This window comes from Cyrtonyx montezumae, unplaced genomic scaffold, assembly GCF_038088225.1.
Source record: "Cyrtonyx montezumae isolate F1298 unplaced genomic scaffold, pur_monq_1.0 scaffold_3, whole genome shotgun sequence".
Classification (NCBI taxonomy): Eukaryota; Metazoa; Chordata; class Aves; order Galliformes; family Odontophoridae; genus Cyrtonyx; species Cyrtonyx montezumae.
In genome coordinates, this window is record NW_027072034.1 from 85379821 (window position 1) to 85400914 (window position 21094).

Here is a 21094-nt window from a genome sequence, read left to right on the forward strand (position 1 = left end):
GCATCAGAAGACAGATCTAAATTAGATGAACTGAGAAGTCAAGTGTGACAGTGGAGGGATGCTTTATGTTAGCATCAACATCTAAGAGCTCAACCAACATTCCGACAGAGAATATATACAGAAGGTTATGTGAGAGCATCTCTTTTAACAAAGGCTCTTAAGAAAAAAACTGTAAAGGATAAGAGAAAATTGCTCTCCCACAGACAGATAATGATTTAAAAGATAGGAAAAAGGGTAAGTACAAATCTACAATTACCACTATGAAGAAAATCACCAGTGTGATCAGAGATGAATGCTTAGATACTTGCTATTGCATATATTAATAAATCCTGTGGAAATGCTATATGCACTGGATGAGGATACTGGCAAATTATTATACCACAGAGCAGCCACCCTGCTGTAAGCTTCTAGACTCCATAAGCTGTCTAAAAAAAATGCAAAACTTAATTAAAAAAAGAAACAGGGAACAAAACATAATGAAACATTCTAATCTTCCTCTCAACAGAAAAACTTGAAAAACACAAAGAACAGACATAGTCATGTGTAGGGTGGGAAAAAATATGTATGAGAAATGGCTTACACCAATACTCTCCACATAAGAATGACACAGTTGAGGATATAGAGTGCAGTGCAAACTCATGAAAGGCAAGGAAAACATGAATAATGGATACTTCAGGTTCTGCTCTGATATCCAAGCCTGTCATCTAATACAGCAAGTAGACAGTTCAAAACCAGAGAAGTTCAATATGCGTAACCAAATTGTGGAACCACTTGTAGTAAGATATTGTGAGGACCCTAAAACTTGCATTAACTCAAAAACAGAATGGACAAAGTAATGAAAAAATAAACTGCAAGTTATTAACTAAATCGTACTGCCTCTGGCTCCTGAAGCAGGAGCACCATACAAACTCAGACAGTACTTAGGGAAACACCCAGTTACTACATGTTTTTCTTGTTCTTACATTCCTTTTCTAGACACCTATTGCTTTCCATATTCAGTGGAAGAGTAGTTACCACATTTCACCTCTCATCCAACCAGAGAGAACTTGTCCTGCATTATAAGAACACTGTTCTGACTCCAGGTTAGGCCAGCAGTTAGTGAGAATTGTATTCTTAAAAGTTTGTTTTTCCAATGTGTGTTACCGGGCAAAAGAAATTAACTTTTACAGTACATATGTTCAACGCTGTCTCAGTGTAGTCACTCAAAACTGCTTTTGCAGAGGTCACAGCTACATTTGGCTCTTCAAAGGTCAATTTTGTTTACTTGAAAACTAAATAGATTTTTGATCTTTTCACATTTTTCTTACAGAGCTCTGACTGAAATTTGCATTGTGCAATTAGCTCTCTTTACTAGACAGTAGCATGAAAAAAGTTTTTCCCCTTTTGTTTTTCACAGAAAAAAAATAAATAATGGGTAGGTTATTTGTGCAAGGATAGTTAAGACAGAAATACTGTTTACCAAATATTTTTCATAAAAAAAATAAGAAGCCAAGAACCAATCTGTTTACATATATGACTCCTTTATTGTTTTTATTTATTATCAACATGGATTCAGAGGCTGAAGTACACACACAAAAAGGACATTGAGCAGAAACTGACTGCCCTTTCATTGAGATTTTTATAATCAGAAGACACACTAGACACATTAGAAGAAGGTTTTAACTATATTTTCAAAGAGTTGTACCTTTGGGTGATATACTCTTCTGGGTTTACCATTTAGTTTTCTCACAGAAAAATATTTTGTTTCCATTATTTTTATATATTTGTTGGTTATATGGTAGTTAAAAATATAGAAAAAGAGAAGGCCTACAAAACCTGACACTCATTTATATGACCTTGAAAACCTAATGGCAATAGCAGACAGTATCAGATCAGTTCAAGCATTCCAATAACCATTATACTGGAAGACAATAGAAATGTCCAGTAAACTAATGAACAAAAAAATTTGTAAAAGCATTTTCCTGTAAAAACACTACCAAGAAACATTCCACCTCTTATTTTCTAGGTCTCAGACTCTTCTAAGCTGTATTGTACTTGCCAGAAGTACTGGAAAAATAAACTCCTTTGCCTGACTCAGCAGATTCTTGTAGTCTAATCCACATCCTTACAGTGTGATGAATGCATTTTCTCCACAGTGCTTGGTAGCACTGTTGCTCCTGATCTCAGGCACCATGGAGAAATGGTCTGACAGTTCCCTGAGGTTCAGCAACAAAGAGATCTGCAACGAGAGCTTCCCACACTGCTACAAGCAGTAGCAGACAGTAAGCTTAGTAACATTCTGCTGCTAACAGACACTGAACTGGGCTGGCACAGCAAGCTGGGCAAGAGGATGCATGCAATGAGTTGGTAGAAATAAAGCAGTTGATTGACAAGTTAAAAAAAATCAATTTACTAAATATCCCAAGTGAATCCTCTAGTTGCTTGTTTTAATGTATCTTGCTTGTTAAACCATACACTGACCAAACTTTCCTTTTTCTAAACTAAAGAATAATCAGCACATCTCTGAACACACCAGACAAATTCCTCATAAAACACAGTAGTATTAGTTGTATTAGGGAAGAGATATGGCGCTGCATTTTGTCACTGAGGCTTTACTATGTATTACAAATGCACCAGTGCAAATGGAATTTAACAACTTCACAGATCACCCTGATCCCCCAAGAATACATCACAAAAAACAGTTGGAAGACACTACAGATCAAACCGTCCACTTGCACGAGATAAAAGAACAGGAGAGCGTGGAAAGCACTACAGGTGCTTGAGACAGTTTGTAGCATAACAAAACAGTTTTGTTAAATCCCTGTGCACCAGAATGGGAATATCTGTACACAAGCATCTACTAATGAAAAACTATTTTCACGTCATTAAGACAGTTAGACATATGTTTAGCTATATATATATTACCAGATCATTTTCATTTAACGCAGCTCATCTGTAGACAAAAACTGTCCAAATGCAAAGTTTAGAAATGCACTGCTAACAGTATGGGCATGTTTATAGTTTTGCAGGACTTTGTATCATTACTTAACACAAACCTCACAAACTATGCATCTTCACTTAATTCTCAGATAGTTAAAATGACTCCAAATCTACAAGTAAATTCTGTAACTCTCCTTTCAAAAAGCATCAGGTCAGATGACAGTGATTCCTAGCCGTGCTATGGCCAGTGTTCTGTATTACCAGAGACTGTGGTCATTTTTTCTTCATTTTTTTCATTCAAGTTCATTCAGATTCTCATTTAATTGTCTAGCTTCTCAAGCTTCTTTTCTGAATAACAACTGAGGGCCGATACAAAGCTGTTAATTATAAACTGCTCAATTTAAATCATAACGAAGCATCCGCAAAGCTTGGGCTACAGTAACTACATCGTCAGATACTGAGCTACTGAACCATATCTGGACTGAGTAATTTTAACAGTGTTCCTGTAATACACTCACCTGTGGGTCACCAAACAACTGCAGGGTCAAATCACTTTTAAGAGAGCAGGGTTCGGATGGCTATTCTGATCCTCAAATAGCACACAGCCAGATCACACAAGAACAAGACAACCAGAACACACTAGCAACTACAGTGGTTTTAGCTAAAACCTGAAAACTTTCCAAGCTTTGGACCTTCAAAGGTCCAAAGTCAACATTTGCCATATTTGCTCACCACCTTACATGCATCATTTTCCACCAGTATTTTCTTCTCATCCTTTGTATTCTAAAGAGAACTTGACCCAGATCCCACACAACACTACTTCCAGAAAGACACCCTGAGGCTGTCAAATGAATCCAGCAAGTTAAGCTGCTCAAAACTACATCTTTTCTACAGGAAAAAATAAATAAAAAAGAAAAAAGCCAGCTGCAAAAATCATCAGCTGATCTGCAAATCAGAAGTAACTGGAAAGATGTCATATCTTTCCTCACTGGTATGCTTATATACCTTATATTTCTACTTTTTAAGATAAAAAACAACAAATCTTAGATCTTCAAAAGCAAACAGCTTTTACAACAAAGCAGATTAGCTGTGTTTCACCAACACAGAACCTACAAATGCTCATACTGTGTCATCTACATGTAAATATCTTTCCAAGTCCACCAATTCCCAATTACACTTTAAAAAGCAGTACCATACGACTAATGCTTTGACCCCAGTACCAGAAAAGCACTATTTAAGACTTTAGCCAACTCACTACAAGTTTGATAGACAACGCTTTTAGCAGGCTCTCCTTGACAGCTTACAGTCATCAGGGTCAGACATCTCTTCTCTAGAAGACAGGAAAGGGATTCCAGCTGCAGGTCAACTGACAAACTCAAGAGGCTTTCTTACAAGAGTCACATCACTAACTGGCATAGCCCAGAAATGTTTTCACTGGTGTGCTTCAGTCAGAAACTGAGAATGCTGCTTCAAAGTTTATCACCTTTTTTTTTTTTTATCATTTAGAATTAAGATGTAAGAGAAGAGCGCAAGCCAATTCCTCCCTGCTTTTCTTATCCAAGCCTTGAAGCTCACCAGATCTAACAGTGCTGGTCACATTGAAGGTTTGCCTGGAATGTATACAGACATATACTAACTCAAACAGAAAAAGACAGTCCAATAGGGATGACTGAGGGGTTTTTCTGCCTTCTAAATGGAATCATACTTACCTCACCTGAGAGTTATCACAGAATCATACAATGGCTTAGGTTGAAAAGGACCTCAAAGATCATCTAGTTTCAACCCCCTGTGGGCAGGGTCACCAGTCACTAGACCAGGCTGCCCAGAGCCACATATCACCTTGCCATAAATGCCTCCAGGGATGGGACACCAACCTCTCTCAGCAACCTGTTCCAGTGTGTCATCACACTCTGAGTGAAAAACTTCCTCCTTCCTTTCAGTAAACCAGGTTTCCCAAAGATTCATGCACAAGGATGCAGTGTCAAACAGGGGCACCACTGCCTTGCTGAATCTCACAGATGTGCTAGGAACTGAGATGGAAGTACAACAGGCTGCAATAATAGCAGAAAGTAATTTGAGTGAAATAATCTTTGAGAGAATAATAGAAAAAGGTTTTGCTGAGCAGCTTTTATTAAATATAGCAACAGATTTCAAATACAGCTCTATTAATGCTTATATAAAGGCAAATACGACTGGGAATGCTGATGTTATGGATAACAGAGGTTGGTAACATACTAGCAGTAACAATACAGCCTAGATAATTCTTTGTACAAGAACCACCAATTGTTTTTTTCCTTCTCATCAACAACCAAGTCAATAATAGTTGATTCTAATCTAGACCTGGTATATCCTGAGGAAATTACAGATAAGTTTTTCACCTTGACAGCCTAGAACAGAGCAATCATAGCATGATTTGGCTAAAATTACATGACACAAGATAGCATCTGGATTTTAAAAGGAGTGTCACTTAAGGAACGTTAGGGCAGACACCTGGAACAAGAGGAATGGAGATCTGAAAGTGAGAGAATCCCACAAATTCTTTCAGACAACAGTGCTAAAATGACAAAGAAAAAGCATTCAAACATACAAGAAGTAAGTGAAGGAAGACAAAAACAAACAAACAAAAAAACCTAGAGTAGACCTGCAGATCAAAATCACTTTAAAATATGGCACCAGGCACATTAAAAATATTTTTCTTTGTAGGACAGGCAAAGGACTCATTTCATCAAGAGTCTGGATTGCAAACGGAAGTTGACATACAATCATTCTTAAATTAAAGAACAGAATTCCTCATGAATTCAACAGCAAGGACTACATCATCATGTAGGTGAACACTGAAAATTGTCATTTTAATTTCATCAGCTGGAAAAAATACACTGGGGAGGCCATGGCTTATTGATGACATACAGCTAGGTAAAAAGCAAGTTAAATCACGGAATGCCTCCTAAGAGATTTTTCCTGGTAGAAATGCAAGGGTAGACAACACGCAAGTTAGTGAATAGAAATTACTTCAGAATACCAAACAGAATTCTAGGAACTTCAGAAATGTCTTTCTGACTGTAACAGCAAAAGCCTGATGCTCTCTGCTCCTCCCTCTAGCCTCACATTATCTCCCTGTGCAATGCTCAGCTTTGACTGCATTTTTACGCTCCTCTATTTCACTCTTCAAACTCAGTCCATTTCAGATGCTTTTCTCTCTCCTGAACATGCTAAATTGTGAACCTTTCCCTCAGACAAGCTCAATCTGACCCAATGATTTTCTTTATAAAGGGATATAGAAAAGTAAAATAAAGCCCATCTTTTACACTATACACATCAAGGGTAATAAAACAGGTTCCGGTGCATGAAGAAAAGAAATCAACCAGACTACAAGCCATTTGTTTATAATAAAGTTGAGCAGTCCTCATTCAACTGGTTGCTGACAGGGCTACTACAGTAAATGAAACTATCTACCAATGAATTTAAATAGTTTTCCATGTGCGGCAAGTTTGTGGGTGCATTTTGTCAGTTTTTGCTTGCTTGTTTGCTGTGAGCAGGAGACAGAAGCGTAGTACCTAGTAAAAGCTTTCCCTTCTGTTCCAGGATGTATTTATTTTAAGGTTGGAGTTCATCATGCATATAATTTTCATGAAAAACAGCTTTGATATAAGTAGAATTAGCTGTTAATTTGATAAGATAGGAATGATTTATAGGAAAAAAAAGAAAGGAGGGCAGGGGCAGAGGAGAGCAAAAAACTCTTTAAATATTACAATCTTGTAGGTTAACTCAACCCCAGCTAAGCACCACGTGACTGTTCACTCACTCCTCCTCATTTGTGAGTGAAGGAAAGAACTGGAAACAAAACAGAACTCAGGAGCTGAGATAAAAACTATTTAATGAAACAGAAAATGAAAACAGAAAAGCAACAATTACAATTGATACAGTAGAACCCAGAGTACACTCACCACCTGCCAACCAATACACAGCACCAAAATAAATGCCAGCTGCCAGCAACACAAGGTCTCACTCTCTGCTGACTGACACCCCACGACCCCCAAGCAGCAGTCACCCCTGGCTAATAGCCCACAGTGTGTTGGCCTTCCACATGGTGCTACACAGTTTGGAATGACCCCTGGCAATTCAGGCCCCTGTCCTGACTCCACCTCCTGCCCCACATCATCCTGGCTGCAGCTCTTCCCCACAGAACAGCCCCACCAACCCCTGGGCATACACCCATTGCTCAGCAACAACTAAACACCAGTGAGTGCTCAGCAATGGCCAAATCCAGGACATATACTTTTAAAACAAGTTACTTCACTCTGTTCAGAATTAGTTTATTTTTTCCCGTAAGGATGAAAACAAAATGCTAACAAAATTTCAGTATAGTCAAAATCATTCTGGGTTCTTCCACTAAACACTAAAACCAGATACTAACACAATCTTAAATCTGTACTTCTGTAACCTCCAAGAATCAAAATCAAGACTCAAAGCAAGATAAATAAAATAAATACCCGTTACGATGAGAGCCAGCCTCACACAACACCACAAGTCACTAAAAAAGCCTACAAAAGTCTTGATTTTAAGTAAATTGTTATATCAGCAGAAGCATACTTAAAGCATGCACAGTACAATCACATTCACTCTTGATGTAAAAATGTAGTTATGATAGATTTCCATCTTCCTTGGGTATCACAAAAGACATGAACCTAGTATGAACCCCTGAAGAGAAGTAAAAAACAAAACCTACAGTACTGCATGCATTTCAAATCACAGAATGGCTTGGGTTGGAAGGAACCTTAAAACTCAATCAGTTCCAATCCCCTGCTGCCGGGAGGGGCTAGAACTGGACAGATCTACCTCCAGGTTTGAACATCAATTAAATCCTTGCTATTTTCCAGTAACAATGCTACTTACTCTGTCTTAACATTAAAAAAAAAAAAGTAGTAGTGTTGCAGACCACTGAGATTTTAAGGAAGAAGCCTATCTGGTTATTAAGTCTGATCACACATGCAACACAGGCTATTCAATTTTTTGAACTTTACCTTCCAAATCTTATACTGCTTAAAATGCTCTTTCACATTCCATTGCTCAAATATTCTCAGTTCATTCCTTGAATTTCTTCATCCTCGACCTCCAAACTTCCACATTTCTCAACCTTGTCCTCTTTGTTTAATTTACATATTCAGGATCCAAAAGTCAGACATCAAGTAACAAAGTCTGTCTTACGAAGTTTTTTTTCTCTTCTGAAAGCTACTTAAAAATTCATCATGTTGCAATCAGCTTTTGAGCATCATGAATGCATACTTTTTTGGATCCACCACAAAAAATCAAATACAAAAATTTAGGCAAGAAGAGGTGAGGGTTTTCTTCGTTTGCATGTCTTTAAGGCAAATTCACATTAATTGCAACCCCAAATATCATGAGCACGCTACCTGCTGGTTATATATATACACACACGAGCCAACAAATTAACAGTGTGCACAGATGCAACTTTGCTTCTGCAACAATAACAATAGGTTACTCTCAGTACATACTTCAGTGAAAATGGCCATTGAACCACACTTTTGTGATCGACATTTCAAGATTTATATTAAAACAGAATGCTTAAGTAAGCATTCAAGCATAGCATAGACCAAAGGAAAAAAAGAAAATATAGCCTACCAAATATGTTGGTGGAATGTCCTTTCCTGGCAATTGGTTTGAGCTCATTATGTCCCCATCCATATTGCCTATAATTGTCCCAGGCATGCTTCATCATCTAAGGGAGAAAAAAAAAGATTCAATCACATTCTGAACAAATACTGTACAAATACAGTAAAAATACAGTATTTTATTCCTTATTTAAGGCTCCACCTTTCTCATTCATTCCAGCATACTTATAATTATTTTGCCATTATTTTTACTTGCTAAAGAATTCTGACTGTACATTGCAAGCACATTTTGAAAACAACCTATGTCTAATTAGATTAGGTTACAGGATGCTCTATATTAGTTCACTTTAATTTTCTTTGCCTTGAAAATATATACATGAAGGAATTCATAAAAACACTGCCTAACACCTAAGCTGCTTACCAAAAGAAAAAGAATGTAACAATATCTGAAGCTTAAAAGGGATTTATTTGCTCAGTCACAGTCTGATACAACAGTATAACCTTGCAATGGCATCATACTTTCTATTTTTTTTATTGGAAACACCCCTATACTTGGCAGAGATACACTATGGAACAGCCTCGACCATGAGAAATGCCAAAAGCTTTGTTCTTTAGGAAGCATAATGAATGATACAGAAGACAACCTATTTACAGCTTGATCTGTACCTGTTTCTATAAGATTTTCTTCTTAACAGATGTTTTCTTCACTAAAAAAAAACCACCAAAGTCTTGCTGGTCCACAGGTATTATCAGTTGCTAAGCAATGCTTTCATGCATTTCCTAGAAACTTAAGCTCTTTGTTTGCATGTAGCTGAAATTCAGCAGCTATGAAACCATAAAACTGAAAGTACAGAACTGCAGTCCTATGATTATAATTAGAATCATAGAATGGGTTGGGTTGGAAGGGGCCTCAAGGACCATCAAGTTCCAACACCCCTGACACAGGCAGGGCCACCAACCTCCAGATCTGGTACTAGATCAGGTTGCTCAGGGCCCCATCACAACATGGTCTTGAACACCTCCAGGGACGAAGCATCCACAGCCTCTCTGGGCAGCCTGTTACAGCACCTTGCCACTCTCCCCCTATGAAGAGCCTCCCCCTGACATCCAATCTTAACTTTCCCTCCTTGAGCTAACACTCACTTTTGTCCTAACACTGTCAACCCTTGTAAAAAGTTGATTTCCCTCCTGTTTATTTATAATCTCCTTTTAAATACTGGAAGGCTGCAATGAGGTCTCCTCGCAGCCTTCTCTTCCCCAGGCTGAACAAGCCCAGCTCCTTCAGCCTGTCTTTGTAGGCAGATGCTCCAGACCTCTGATCATCTTCATGGCCCTCTTCTGAACTGTCTTCAATAGCTCCATAAATAGATCAAAGCAGGTTGCACAATGAAATCTGACTCTTAGAAATCACTTCCCCAGACAGAAGGAAGTTATGAACAAATTATTCTGAAAAGACTCCTGAATTAACAGTCATGCAGTTGTATCCATAGTGCTAAACATATTTTACATATGTATTATTACTTTTTAAAATCGTATTAAAACACTTAAAATAAACAAGAACCTCCAGAAACTGTACCGAAATTTAAATAATCACTTCCACAAGTTTGAGAAATGCTCCCTATCAACAGTTTATAGGCCGGCTCAGCCTGGTTCCATGACTAATGGGGTGGGGGACCCATGCCCCAAGAAAGCAGGAGCAGGGAGGAGGTAGGGAGATGAGCTTAAAAGCAAAACAGCAGCAATGATCTGAGGAGGAAAAACTAATTTACTAAATAAGATGTAGGAATGCAAAATAACACAATACAATACAACATAATTGGAATTGAAGCTAATAACTCAAATAAATTGAGTGTCCAAAACCAAAGGCGTTATGCTAAAGCTGAAGGCAAGATGGCTAGGGAACCTCCACTGCTGAGATGACCAGCAAAACAGGTAGGTCTCAGGACTTGCATGCAGTTTTATTTTTCACTCTGAATGGAAAACAGGAATGCAAAGTCCCCTAGGGTGTGTAGTTCTTCTCTTCTGAGAACCAGTTAACCAGAAATTCAGCAGTCCATGGTAACGGGGCATTAACTCTTTAACTCTCAAGTGCCTTATATGATGTTATGATGTGGAACACTGGTAACAAAAAAAAAAACCATAAATCCATGACACTCTCAGGACTCACAGAAAGTCAGCATTCAGTCCACAAGCCTTTCAAACAGCATCCAAGCTGCACACTGAGGGATGCAAAGCATAAGTCACTGTCTCTCTACAACCACCAAGAGATCCCCATCCAACCCACACAGCCATAATTAGTCCAAACATCCACTGACACAAGGTAAGTTTGGAAGAAGTCAAGTCATCAGTACAGTTTCACTCAGACCAGAAGAGACCTCAGTATGTCTTCATTCCAACCTCTAGACTAAAGCAAGGTCACTTACAAGATAAGATAAGGCTACTTAAGGAATGGACTGGACAGCTAAGGTCTTCCTGAATTATTTTGCACAAAGTCACAAGGCAGTCCTGAAAACACTACCTTAAAAAAAAAAAAAACATTATCATACGCACTTGTGGCAGGGCAACCCCAGGTATACAGACTGGGGGAAGCACTCCTAGAGAGCAGCCCTGCAGTAAAGGACTTAAGAGTCCTGGTGGACAAGAAGCTGGGCATGAGTCAGCAGTGTGCACTTGCAGCCTGGAAGACCAATTATATACTGGGCTGCATTAACAAAAGGGTGGCCAGCAAGGAGAGGGAGGTGATTGTCCCCTTCTACTCAGCTCTTGTGAGGACCGATCTGGAGTACTGTATCCAGGCCTGGGGCTCCCAGCACAAGAAAGATTTGGAGCTCGTAAAATGGATCCGGAGGAGGGCTACTTAGATAGAGGGCTGAAGCAGCTCTCCTGTGAGGAAAGGTTTGAGAGAACTGAGCTTTTATCTATGCTTTTAGAAAGCACCGAAGTGTAGAGCTAAAGTGTGAGCTCCGTGTCTAAGTTTGATAACGGATATCTAAACAACCATGTGTCTCTGATATGGCAGTTCTAACCAACCCTCATACACAAAAGGGGAAATGAGTTTCTAAAGACCTTGGAATGCACCAATGACATTTTTCACAACACAGAATCAAATGACTACTGATACTTTAGCACTGTAGAAGTCTGAGACAAACTGTAGACAACATTACAGACAACAAATTGGCTAAGCCCAAAAGAAAGAGCAATACATTGTCTACTTGTGGCAGAATGTTAATCAGGGAATATTTCACTGTTCCAATTCACTATGCCTACTGGGAAACTGAGGGGATGGTACAATTTTGTTTAAAAAGATTGTATGCAGATTGTTTACTTCTGAGGAAACTTTATACATTACATACAGCTAGAAGTATACACCACTACATGTTTCAAAAATCTTTAAGTTCCTATGACACTTGAATGCCTTCTTAGGAGAAATTGTATGACATACATCTAAAAGGAACTCATTTCACCAAATCAATCAATTAATGGAAAAGTAACCTAAGAAGATACAGAAAACAAACATGAGAGACTAAGACACAGTTGATCTTACTGGCTGGCATTCTGAGAAAGGAAATATTTTGAAGAGAATAAGCTACTTGCATAAAGATGAACAGGTGTTTGCTATGTCACCTCTGCCTCTCCCAAACAGGAAATAAAGAAAATGGAATTAGAATTCTCCAAGGATTTTTCTATTATTTTCACATTAGCAAGTCAACTGATTTGTTCCAGACGAATGCTGCAAATTATTCTGGTATGCAAGGTGATATCCTTGTCTACCACTGAGCTAAGACTTCAGTGTATCAGGTTAGCAGACAACAGCATACGTGAGAAATCCCGCAGCTCCTGTACACAATATTCATTTCTGTAAGTACGATATACCAAGAGATCACTCAACACCACGCTGGAAGTAGTAGCAGGATACACACCTCTACAACTGGGAACAGGTAAACAGTAGTTTACCTGGGGTTTCACTTATTTTCATTTGGCTGATTGTCCCAGAGAAATGCAGCATTTGTTTTCTCGATTTTACTTTGCATTTAAAAATTTTAACTGTGGATGTGTTCATTGTTGAAAAGCAGGCTTTTTTCCCCATAATGGTCTGAAAGAAGACAACTTAAAAAACAAAGAACCTTGAATTTTTAACATCTTCTGGTAATACAAGTGTGCTAGAGAATTCTGCAATTGCTAAAAACTGAAGGAACTGATTTCCTTTTTAAACATCTTCAAACACACAGATTCACATTAGTAGCATATTTTAAGTTACAAACCAAAGCAGCTATCTAGGCCATGCTGCTGCACTACAGCACCAGCCACAAGTTTTATTTTCCTCCTTCAGTAAAAGCAGAGCAAATGCAATAAATTACAAGACTTTTTACAAGCATAATCTTTAATAACTTTAAAATTAGTTCTTTATATAATAACCCAACACGCACAGACAAATCTGTACAAGGACATGCCTAACTTGCCTGTACTGGCCAAAGTGCTGATCTTTCACAGAACCACAGCATGGCCCGGGTTGGAAGGGACCTCAAGGATCATGAATCTCCATCTCCCCTTCCACATGCAGGGCCCACCAACCTCCCCATTTAATACTAGACCAGGCTGCCCAGGGCCCCATCCAATCTGGCCTTGAACACTTCTAGGGACAGGAGATCCACAACCTCTCCAGGCAGCCCATCCCAGTACCTCCTCACTCTCATCGTTTTCCATCCAAAAAAGTCATTGAAAATCAGTTTGCCAAAAGGCTATTTATGCCACGTCTTGATGAAAATGAGTCCATCCTAACTTTACCTAGATGTCATTCAGTAAAAATGAAATGACAACCATCAAAAAAGTACAGCAAAACAAGCTTAAAGCCAATACAGCTGCTTTCAATAGGTTGAATTACACTCGAGAATCCAGAACATTCCAAGAGTGTTGAAACAAAGCCACTTACTAAAACATAAACACGCATATGCACATATACACACACGCAAGGAGTGCTGTCTTAAATACTGGAAGAGGTAGGTAGTAGTATTTACAGCATTTCATTTTTATTGTGATCAAAGTCAGATGCAGCAAGCTATAAAATACTGTGCAAAAACATTAAAACATAGAACTAAAAACTGAGGCCCCAACCAAGTGGCTGTGAAAACAAAAATATATTGAAAGCAGAAAGAAAATTGCTTCAATTTGTTTTTAAATGCTGAAATAAATTCCATAGTCACAGAGGACAGCCAATTTAGCTAGATCAGAAATAGTGCAATTACAAAAATAAATGAGATTTGCATGGAAATCATGAACAGTAGCTATGAAAGAAGTAGTTATGCAGTATAAAAAGACCTCCACATGATTAAATACTTTTTCTTCTGAACAGCTCTTTTCACAGTAAGTGCACAAAACAGAACTCAGATACAGGACTGCTACTTCTTTTCAACCCAATTTCTTAAGAAAATAAGACTTAGGCAATCATACTGTCTATACTTCTGTCATTTGTCACATACAGTTGCACTACCCTTTGAATCTATTATCTAACTTCAAACTTGATTTCACAGAGTTGGAGGAATCAGCTATTTCAGACCACTGCTTCTTGTGAAATACGAATAGAAATCAATGTCTCTGTAAGGAAGATGGACACAAATTGCTACTCCAACTGAGAGAAAGGCAGTTACAATACATTCCTTTATTTCTTCAAAGGGGCAGCATTTAGCACACAGATGGCACCAAACCGAACACAAATACACTGCAATTCACACAGGAAAATTGGAAGAGAAGAGAAAGTTCACAGCAATGTATGTGTGAGAGAGGAGCAGAGGGTGGTACAAGGCTATGGCAGTCTGAAAGCCATAGGAAACCAATAGTTTTGCTGCTTTTAAACTTGTTACTTCTCAACGTTGTTAGAAGCTGCTCGAGCATCATTCAAAGACCACCACGAAAGCACATTTTAATCCCTTGTCTTCTCAGTACATTTATAAAAATGTGGAGGAAATTTTGGAAACTGGTATTACATTACCTCCTCTCTTAAGTAATTATCTCCCCTCTAAAAGACACTATATTAGAATTCATATTTTAAAAGAAGATGCACTTAAAGTTTTATGGAAAGCCAGACTAAGTTCGCTTTCACTGGCAGACCTCCAGTTTCCCCAAGTGTTGTTCCTCACTTGCTCGCTCAACGCATCCAAACTCAGCAGTAATTTGTTCTGCAGGTGTCAGATGCTTTAAAATGGACGTTCAGAGATCAGAGGTGATGCACTGAAAGATGGCTTGCAACAACTTTTGCTTAAATGTCTTGCTCATCTTTTTGGAACAGAACCAAAATCTTGCTCTGTTGAAAACAACTCCTCAAATATTAATAAAGCATCTCCTTTCAAGCTGGTGTCATGAAGCACAGAAAGTTCTTAAATTGCTCAAGAAACAAGCATGCTGCAAAGTCAGCATCTTCTTCACAACTGTCTTTTTCGTGAACAATACTCAACCTTTTAACTGAATAAAGGGTAAAATTAGGACTGCCTTATGACATGACTGTGTATCACAATGAATACAGGACAAGTAGAACAAAAAGCTCCAGAGGACTCTGACTTCCCCAATGTATCTTTGAAGCCTAGAACACAAGAACTATTTCACCCTACTTTACTGCACATTTGTTACATTCTAGTAAAGCTTCCTTTTATCTGACAGGCCTAGACAACAGACTTAGATAACAGACTTCACAGAATAGGTAAAAGGTAAAGAACTTAAATACTTTAACCTTCTCCATCTCAGAGGAAGCTCTCCTTTTTAATTTATTAGGAACACACTCCTTTGCCTGTCTTTTCTGCCCAATGTATCTAAAGAATCCCTTCTTGTAGTTCTTCACATCCGTTGTTAAGTTCAATTCTACACGTCATTTGGCTTTCTTGATTCCACCAATGTACAATCCGATAGCAACCCTGTATTCTTTCCAGGCCATGCATCCCCCACCTTGCACTGCTTATACTTCTTTTCAGTCAGCAGGGACCTCTCTGATTGACTAGAACCACTAACAGATGGTAGGATACAGCTAAGCAATCACGTTTACGAGCTTTCTCAGCACCCTCAGATGGATCCCATCGAGCCCCATGGACTTGTGACACCAAACCACGATGAAGAAGCAGACAAAATGTTCTAAGAGCAGCTAGAAATGTTGTGATTGCTAGCACTCATTCTCAAGGGAGACTCCAACTTTCCAAATGCCACACAGCAAAGAAGTAGGAGGTTCCCAGAAAATGTGGAGGAAAACTTCCTGACAGATGGTGAGGGAACTGGCAAGAGAGATGCTCCACTTGACCTGTTGTTTGCTAAGAGGCCTCATGGGTGATGTAACAGTTGGAGGTCATCTCAGGCACACCAATCATAAGACGACAGTTTTCCATCCTTGGAGAAGCAAGCACGGTGGTCAGCAGAAATGCTATTTCAGATTTCTGGAGGGCAGATTCTAGTATTTTTAGAGATCTGGTTGATAAAGTCAATTGGGAGGCAATTCTAAAGGGCAAGGGAGTTCAGGAAGGCTGGACATTACTCAAGAATGTCATCTTAAAGCCACAGGAACAGGCTGTCCCTATCTGATGAAAGATGAGCTGACAGAGAAGACGACCAGCCTGGATGAAAAGAGTTTCTTCTGGAACACAGGAAGAAAAAGTTTATGACCTTTGAAAGAAGGGGCAGAACTACAGTTATGCCATGAGGTTTAGTAGGGTAGAAAGGCTTTTCAGAAGAATGTTGGGTCAGTGGTCATTTCAGTCCAAAATTAAAGCATCCCAACAATAATCACTTTTAGATGTGATTCACTTTTAGAATCACTTTTAGATTTTAGTTTTTAAGATAGTAATTGATTTAAAAACACTATTTTTTTTAGAGCCAGAAGAACAACATAATACTGGAGAAGTACTACAAAGCTTGTGTGGTAAACAGGTAAGAAAAACTTCAATTCTCAAGATTGTTACTGCACAAAATAATGAGCCAGTTTACAAATGGTCCTCACTTAAATAACTGAACTGTTAGAACACAGACATTTTAAAATTCTGTAGTTCCAACTGAAAGTAATGAAACAATATGAATATCAGAACTGAAAAATAAGTATTCAAAACTAAGAGATGCAGAATCTGGTTCTAGTTTATTCCATGATCTTAAGAAGTAACCCTCTCTGTGCTTAGTAAACATTCCTATTATGTAAAACTTTCAAAATACTTGATAAAGCTCTTAGTAACATTCCATAATCCTAATTTACACATGCTCTTCTGAAAAAAAAGTTTTAAAATATTGGAACACTGTCAAAACCAAGCCTTTTTATACAGCAATCTGTAAAAAAAGAAAAAAACACCAAAATGGTATTTCAAAAGAAGTAGCAATAAATTTTCTGTAAAAGAGATAAAAACTAGCCTGCTTCCTGACTGCAAATAGCCACATGCTTGTTACAAATTGTCCCCATCAGTTAGTCTATTCTACATTTTCACCACTTGACACTAGGTGAAGTAGACTTCATAAATTCATTCATTTTGTGAATTGAAGTAGTCTAGAGCTGTTTTGTGAACACAGTTCCTCAAACGCGCATCAGGACACTTCAAAATAAAGCAAGACGAGAGCCAACTGCCTCCTCAGGGCCACCTGGAATTTCAAAGCCTGATAAGCAGCCTCAGTAACACTAGGCACTTCCCTGTGCAATTTTTTTCATCTTTATGCAGCATGGTTGGCTGGATTTTGGACATGTTACATATGCTAGATGTAGACCAGTGTTAGAGATATCATCTCCTGGATTTTTTTCTTTTTTGTTATATCTCCATCTCAACCACAAAGACTGTTTTGTACTACTCTATAGAGTGGCTATGAAAAAAAAAACCAACAGTGAGGTGAGCTCACCAATGATGGCAGCATATTTCAACATGTAGAACTGCACCTCTGGAATCAATGCAGCACTCTGTTATACAGCTGATATATCATAAATAGGTTTCAGGCAAAATATTACTCTGTCAGTATTTTATCTCAGTCACATTATATTTGCTGCACATAGATCTCAAAATCTGGACGTATGTACAGAAGTCATTAAGCATGTGAATCTGCAACAACACTGGGCTCAGCAGCAGATTTGTCTATTCTGACTAGCAGGCCTTTTGTTTTTATATTCTACAATCAGATGCATGAAGGGTGTAGAAGCAATGATCTCATGCATCAAAGAAATTCTAGACCTCACTGGAAACCAACATCAGCATCAACAAGAATGATTCAATGAAGGCAACTCACATAAAGAATCTTTCACTCATGTTAGTACAGATTAGTACAGTTAATCCAGAATTATCAAGTACAACAGTCACACTGGTGAAGAATGCTTCGTAGAAAGGCATGGTATCTAACTGAAGTACTTACCTAGTTACTGCGCAATGAAATATTTGGTCTGGCTACGAAAAGCTACACATCTCAGAAGCCACAATAGCAGCCATAAACAAATAATGCAGTAAAAAAAAATCTCAATGTTTTCCACTCTTAGACTGATAAACAAACAATAAAAATTAGAATAATTCATCTACAGCATGAGATACATGACCACGGCAGGTAAGAATCACAAGAGCTAAACCATCCAGACGAATTGCTACACCTACAGGTGTACATCAGAAGATTTGTTCAAACTTCACTTTCTTTTTACCAGCAAGAAAATCTGTTTTTAACTTGGAGCAACTCTCTCCTCACAAAGGCATACCTGCTGACAAAATAACTTCAATAATACACATTATCGATCTGATTTCCAATCTTCCCTCCAGTTCGAGGTTTGATCTAAGTGAACTTTGGGTTTTTTTTTTTTCAGTCCAGTTCATCACTGCTAGCCATGCTCAGTGCCTGGTCAATTTTTTTTTCTACCCATTAAATGTATCAGTGGCAAACTCAAAACATATTTAATGATCCAGAATTTGTTATAGTTAAAATTAAGAAGTGCTGCCAATTGCATGACCGTATCATTCACTAGTCACCTTCATCCTACAGAAGGTTTTATAAGAAGTAAATTTGACTGTATAGTCTCACAGGAAACTTTTGAGGACACTCGACTTTTTAAAAACTACAGTGAAGTTTTTGAAGTCCATAATTCACTGCTGTCCTTTGGGTAACAAGAAAGGAGGATGGAGTGGGCCCCATATTACAAGCGTAACATAAGCCAGAAATGTTTCTGTAGTAGTTACCAATGGAATATGCCTACCCTCACAGAAAGGATTTGCTACCTGTAGGTTCAAATAATAATATACTTCACAGACATGAAGAACTGCTTATTTCTTGCTAAGAATGGATTTCACATAGCCATCATTAATATTCACAGTAAAATTCTAACTTGGGTGACTTACCCACCACATACCACATACTCCAGCTGTGGTAATTCCCTAATTACTAGGACAGCTATATGACTGACATTTATTTATATGATCCTACTAAACTCAGTTAAACTGAGCACTGTGGTCCCACATTTATTTACATACAGAATCTGTTTCTCTACCTTGAGTTTGAACCATTTCTGTCTGTAAAGCTGATTTGAGGGCATAAAACTGAACATATTTTTGGGGATGTAAAGGGGAGGAAAAAAAAATCTATGATGTTTCTGCCAGACTAGTTAAAAAACACAGACTCAGAAAAATGCCTGGTGTGAATAATAAGCTGGCAAAGGATTGCAATGAATCTCACAGGTGAAAAGGATAAGATTACAATCAGTAATTCCCTATGGCATAGGCTGCCACAAAACCAAAAGCTTAAGCCAACATATTTGTTTGAATATTTTACAGGTAAATGAGAATCTACGAGCTATTTCTAGGAGTTATTTAAAACTTAATTTGAAAAACAAATACTAACTTGGCAGTTTAAAATTTAGAAGTAGGCCATTTTTTCCCCTCTCTTCTCATCTCACTTATTTAAACATTTATCTTGTGATACAGTAACAGACCATATTCCTTCAATGGAATCTCAAAAAGTCAAATATACAGTCCCTGTTCCATTTGTTATTGACAAATTTTGATCCCCATACCACCAAATTCAAGACATCCCTAACATTTTTTAATTGTTATCCCAAGAAATATGAACACCCTAACATCAGAAAAAATGTGATAAAATGTCAGTGTTTATTAATACTTGATTTGCACTTTTGTTTCACTGTTAATTTAGATCTGTAGTCCTATTTTTCTTATATTGTTTCATGTGACAACTGAATATCATATAAATAACTGCTACCAGATACAAGTTATCATTGTATTTACCTCTTTAATTTTGTTCCTCTTCTCTCGAATATCCGGGTCTGCTGGTTCTCCACTGTTTATCCCTACAAGATTTGGTAAAGGAACAGGAGGCAGTGGCTTGCTGTCCTTCTTTTTCAGTTCTTGCACTACTTTGTTCTTTTCTGTCTGAATCTCAGCTTGAATCTCATCACGCGATTTCTTCAATTTCTCCTTCGCCTCTTCCAGGGCCTTTTCATGATCTGCTCGGATCTTATTTCTCAGACGTTCCTCTTCCTCTCTAGAGACACAAATGCTAGTCAGCAACTCATTATTAAAAAATACATCAGTTATAGATCAGTTATAAACAAACCGCAGCTTCAAAATAAAAGCCGCACTCCAAGTTGGTTTACTCTAGTAATTCTGACAAGTTTAGTTTCTATACACTTTTTGCAGTGAACCTCAGAAGATAAGGAGCACACATTATATTGTACTGTGAGAAAACAGTTTTACACCAGATTACACCTTTGCTCATATACTCAAGAATTTAGAAAATTAAAAGACCTACATCCTGTACCTCAGTTACAGGATGTGCGCACAGGTGCAAATAAGTCTCAGAAATATAATCAAAGGTGTTCATCCTTTCCTTCTGCACAACAAGGACATCACATTTCAAGATCTGAAGTAACGGCTACAGAAAATTGCAGTAACTCCCTTTATGAACAATAAAGACATTGCAGCATTAGCTGCAAATCCCAACACATGATATGAATTCAATACTTTTCATTTCAAACAGTACGGTCTATAAACCTCACAAGTTAAAGGCAGAAATAATTATAAAGCAATTTAAGAATGTAAAGGTTTTTAATAAAGTATGACTTTGAAAATCACCATTGCCAAAACCAACAATAACTTATTGAGTTTCAGACAAAAAAATAAAGATTACTGTCTTAAAGTCAGTGTTGAGATGTTATTCTAACATCAATTGAAAATTAGCTTAAAATACATCAAGGTATTAGAAAAGTACACATTAGTCTCTCAGTATAACAACCTTTTTACATTTAATAAGATACAGAATTATTCAACAAGTAAGACAATGTATGTATGTACTCTCATAGGACAAGGGGAAATGTCCACAAACTGATGCACAGGAAGTTCTGTACAAATGTGTGCAGTAACTTCTTCACAGTGCAGTGACGGAGCACTGGCACAGCTGCACAGAGAGGTGGTGGAGTCTCCTCTGGAGATGTTTAAGATCTGCCTGGACGCCTACCTGTGCAACCTGGGCTAGGGAGCTGCTTTGGGAGGGCGGTTGGACTAGATGATCTCTAGAGGTCCCTTCCAACCCCTACAATTCTCTGATTTTGTGAAGAC

General features: G+C 38.0%; 1 protein-coding gene across 3 annotated transcripts in view; it reads right to left on the reverse strand.

The window, feature by feature from the left end:
* Positions 1 to 21094, reverse strand: part of MAN1A2 (mannosidase alpha class 1A member 2) — a 130694-nt gene that overhangs the window by 80468 nt on the left and 29132 nt on the right. For all 3 annotated transcript variants that reach the window (XM_065742195.1, XM_065742194.1, XM_065742196.1), the window contains exons 2-3: positions 19766 to 20021; positions 8560 to 8656 (exon numbers count right to left, since the gene is read on the reverse strand). In XM_065742195.1, the coding sequence (XP_065598267.1) occupies positions 8560 to 8656; positions 19766 to 20021 (353 nt within the window). The remainder of the gene's footprint in view (positions 1 to 8559; positions 8657 to 19765; positions 20022 to 21094) is intronic.